Source organism: Limulus polyphemus, unplaced genomic scaffold, assembly GCF_000517525.1.
Source record: "Limulus polyphemus unplaced genomic scaffold, Limulus_polyphemus-2.1.2 Scaffold6509, whole genome shotgun sequence".
NCBI lineage: Eukaryota > Metazoa > Arthropoda > Merostomata > Xiphosura > Limulidae > Limulus > Limulus polyphemus.
Genome location: NW_013672119.1, coordinates 40,780 through 44,976, shown reverse-complemented (window position 1 = coordinate 44,976; position 4,197 = coordinate 40,780). Strand labels below are relative to the sequence as shown.

At 32.8% G+C, this 4,197-nt stretch overlaps 1 protein-coding gene across 1 annotated transcript in view; it reads right to left on the bottom strand.

The window, feature by feature from the left end:
• Window positions 1–150: 150 nt before the first annotated feature.
• The window catches only part of LOC106473799 (ELL-associated factor 1-like), a 24,781-nt gene continuing 20,734 nt past the window's right edge, over window positions 151–4,197 (bottom strand). The window contains exons 6-7 of the mRNA XM_013934474.2: window positions 3,118–3,204; window positions 151–298 (exon numbers count right to left, since the gene is read on the bottom strand). Of these exons, the coding sequence (XP_013789928.2) occupies window positions 252–298; window positions 3,118–3,204 (134 nt within the window). The 3' untranslated portion in view covers window positions 151–251. The remainder of the gene's footprint in view (window positions 299–3,117; window positions 3,205–4,197) is intronic.

Below are 4,197 nucleotides of genomic sequence, written 5' to 3'. Positions count from 1 at the left end.
CCGTACTAACTTACACATACTACTAAATATACTTAGTAGTTTAAGACAGTAGAATACATAGGTTAAAAAATACTAATTACTAGTTAAAATTTAAACCTGCAACAACGTTCATCATGTGGAAAAATCATCTGTAAGAAATCACTTATATCACAGATAACTCAAGTAAAACAACACATGAAAATAGTAAATATTGAAGTTCAACATCAGTACTTTGTCTTCCATCGTATCGGTTTGTAAAGCATCACTCTTGTTCAGCTGTCGCTGTCACTTCCAGAATCACTGAGCTGTAGATCTTCACCTAAAGAACAGGATGTGATCGTACAAGTTACTTTACATACAGAAAGACTTCACCTAAAGAACAGGATGTGATCACACAGACACACAAACTACTTTACATACAGAAAGACTTCACCTGAAGAACAGGATGTGATCACACAAACTACTTTATATACAGAAAGACTTCACCTAAAGAACAGGATGTGATCACACAAACTACTTTACATACAGAAAGACTTCACCTGAAGAACAGGATGTGATCACACAAACTACTTTACATACAGAAAGACTTCACCTAAAGAACAGGATGTGATCACACAGACACACAAGTTACTTTACACAGAGAAAGGAGGCAACAACATAAACATTAACAATTAATTATACATCCATACACAACAACTACAAGATAATGCCAAATGACCCATCTTGGTAAACACAACAACTACAAGATAATGCCAAATGACCCATCCTGGTAAACACAACAACTACAAGATAATGCCAAATGACCCCATCCTGGTAAGAATTTCCACAATCACAATCATAAAGTGCAGAAAGCATGAATTTTTAGCATTTCTAAACCAAGAATATCTTTAATGTTGAACTGTAACAGTAAAATAAGAGGAGGCATGATTCCAGCATGGAAATAAACAGCCTACTACTGTACGACCAACTACCAGTTGTGCACCAAAGGTAGAGAAGAAAGTTAAACTTTCTGTTATAGAAAGTAACCCAAGATTACATCAGCTAAGGTAGAAATCTCTCCTAGAAATATGAATAAATAATAATCATATGTATTTAGGCCTACAAGAGCATAAATTTCTCCAAAAGAACATAGCCTACTACTTAATAATGTACAATATGTCAAAAGGAAATATGTTATCATATTGGCTGAACCATCTACGTCTGGATGATTTATTATAATCCTTTTGGTGATAAATTACAAATAAGGTAGTTGCAAGTTACGGTCACAACGGCAAGTTAAATATCCGGAGAGTCAAAAACAAATGCCAAAGAGAACTCTACATACAACAGCATTAAACCACAAAAAAAAGGTCATCTTTTTTATGAATACCAATAAGGTGGGACAAAAAACATCCAACCACCAGTCCCGATCAACATGTTAGTTCCTCCGAAAGGTAAAAGTAACAAACATAAATTCATGATATACCACTTCACACGTCACACAGGAACATCTGTGATTGAGGATGTTAACGTGGATCTTTAGAATTCATAATCCATCCATTATAAATGAGCTCCAAAAAGCATATATAGAAAGAAGAAAACAATAATGATCCTACAGTATTGTGCAAAATCCTCCATCATTGGAAACTACACTGCAGAGCAACAGCCCATCATAGGATATATAAGGAGAGGCTGTAAGGCCTAGACACTCGTCCTTTTTTTTTTTAAACCATAGATAGCAAACATACTTCTGTAAGTAGTAATAAACAACACACTGAATTGTTAATTCTTAGAGTATTTAAAAATTCTGGAAGGTACAGTAAAAATATACATTTCTTTCAGTAACTTTCAAATTCTGCACAAATCGTAACAATTACAGTGACCTACCCTTAGAAGTGTCATTACACATTATTAAAAGTCTGTTAACCTAACCTCAGAAGTGTCATTACACATTATTAAAAGTAGGTCTGTTAACTACCCTTAGAAGTGTCATTACACATTATTAAAAGTCTGTTAACCTACCCTTAGTAGTGTAACTACACATTATTAAAAGTAGGTCTGTTAACCTAACCTTAGAAGTGTTATTACACATTATTAAAAGTAGGTCTGTTAACCTACCTTTAGTAGTGTTATTACACATTATTAAAAGTAGGTCTGTTAACCTAACCTTAGTAGTGTCATTACACATTATTAAAAGTAGGTCTGTTAACCTACCTTTAGTAGTGTTATTACACATTATTAAAAGTAGGTCTGTTAACCTAACCTTAGTAGTGTCATTACACATTATTAAAAGTATGTCTGTTAACCTACCCTTAGTAGTGTCATTACACATTATTAAAAGTAGGTCTGTTAACCTAACCTTAGTAGTGTCATTACACATTATTAAAAGTAGGTCTGTAAACCTAACCTTAGTAGTGTCATTACACATTATTAAAAGTAAGTCTGTTAACCTAACCTTAGTAGTGTCATTACACATTATTAAAAGTAGGTCTGTTAACTACCTTCAGTAGTGTCATTACACATTATTAAAAGTATATCTGTTAACCTACCCTTAGTAGTGTCATTACACATTATTAAAAGTAAGTCTGTAAACCTACCCTTAGAAGTGTCATTACACATTATTAAAAGTAGTTCTGTTAAGCTAACCTTAGTAGTGTCATTACACATTATTAAAAGTAGGTCTGTTAACTACCTTCAGTAGTGTCATTACACATTATTAAAAGTAGGTCTGTTAACTACCTTCAGTAGTGTCATTACACATTATTAAAAGCAACTAAGGGTAGGTTAACAGACTAGTGTCATTACACATCCAGTAACTGACAGCTAGAAAAACTACCTCAGTAGTTAACGGAAAAATCCAGATAATATATGACAGCAAGTAAACATTCATGCTCCACTGTATAATGAATTAGATAAGTATCATCAGATAAAACAAGTGACTTACCACGATTACATCAAAATATAACAATAATTGGTCTGAAACCCACAAAAAAAAAATAAAACTTTCCAAGTTTAAGAATAATTTTTAAAATTTCCCTCACTTTGACCTCTTTTTAAAATTTTTAAACTTTTACAGTTTCACGGCCACCTTGTAAAGTTTAAATTACATCAAATTGGAAAGCATAAGAATCACAGCAGTATTTACAAATTCCAACTTACTAAGTTGACTAAACTGGGGCATGCTGGGAAGGCTGGGACTGGAATGCTTTTGCCCGACATTAGTGTCACTTCTAATTCCACCTTTTCCTGTAATTAAAGAAAAATATTTGATATACAACAGACTCGTCAAATGTACAAGTAACAAGTTATTTGAAATCGAAAATGCCAATAACATAAGAATGTGATTTCCAGTACAAATAGTATAAAACATGACTTTGACCATAACTTCATGACGTAACATCACACATAAACTTTTACTACATATCTATCATATAAATTTCTCTCAACTAAAACTGTATACAAACATGTAGACAAATGTATTTGTAGTTATATGAACAATAGAGTGTCGGTACTACATGAAAATTACCTTACACTATAAACAGAGCAATTAACACATGGTACACAGACCTAACTTTGTTTACTTGGTCAATTTTTACACACTAATGAGCTCCTATATTACTTGAGAAAATGTTTGTATTTAAAAACCACAGCAAATGGAACATATTAACATAAAACTTTAAATTAGAGAAACTGGTTGCAAAACATCTGTGCATCCTCTCAGTTAATTTGACCCCCGATATTTGAATTATCTTAGGGATACGAGTAGTAATAAAGTTGTTCAGTTAGAATTGACCTCCCAAGGTGTTGAAATTAGGGACGATTTTTATTAAGCAATTCTTGACGTGCATCCTCTCCAGTCTCACGTTCTCTTCTGGAAGGAAAACTAGTTAATTTGACCCCTGATATTTGAATTCTCTTAGGGATACGAGTAGTAATAAAGTTGTTCAGTTAGAATTGACCTTCCGAGGTGTTGAAATTAGGGACGATTTTTATTAAGCAATTCTTGACGATTCTTTTATGTAGTTCTTCATATTTTATAAAATTCTTGATGACTCGGAACTGATCTGATGGCCAGAATCTCTCATATGAAGAGAGATGGCACTGTTTGTCTTTCCATACTTAATAGTTTTTTTCTTTTTTTTATGTTCTGAAATTCTCATGTAATCATTACTTCCATCATCCTTACAGTATTGACATGGTATAATATAAAGGCTTTGTTGTAGAATCATTACTTCCATC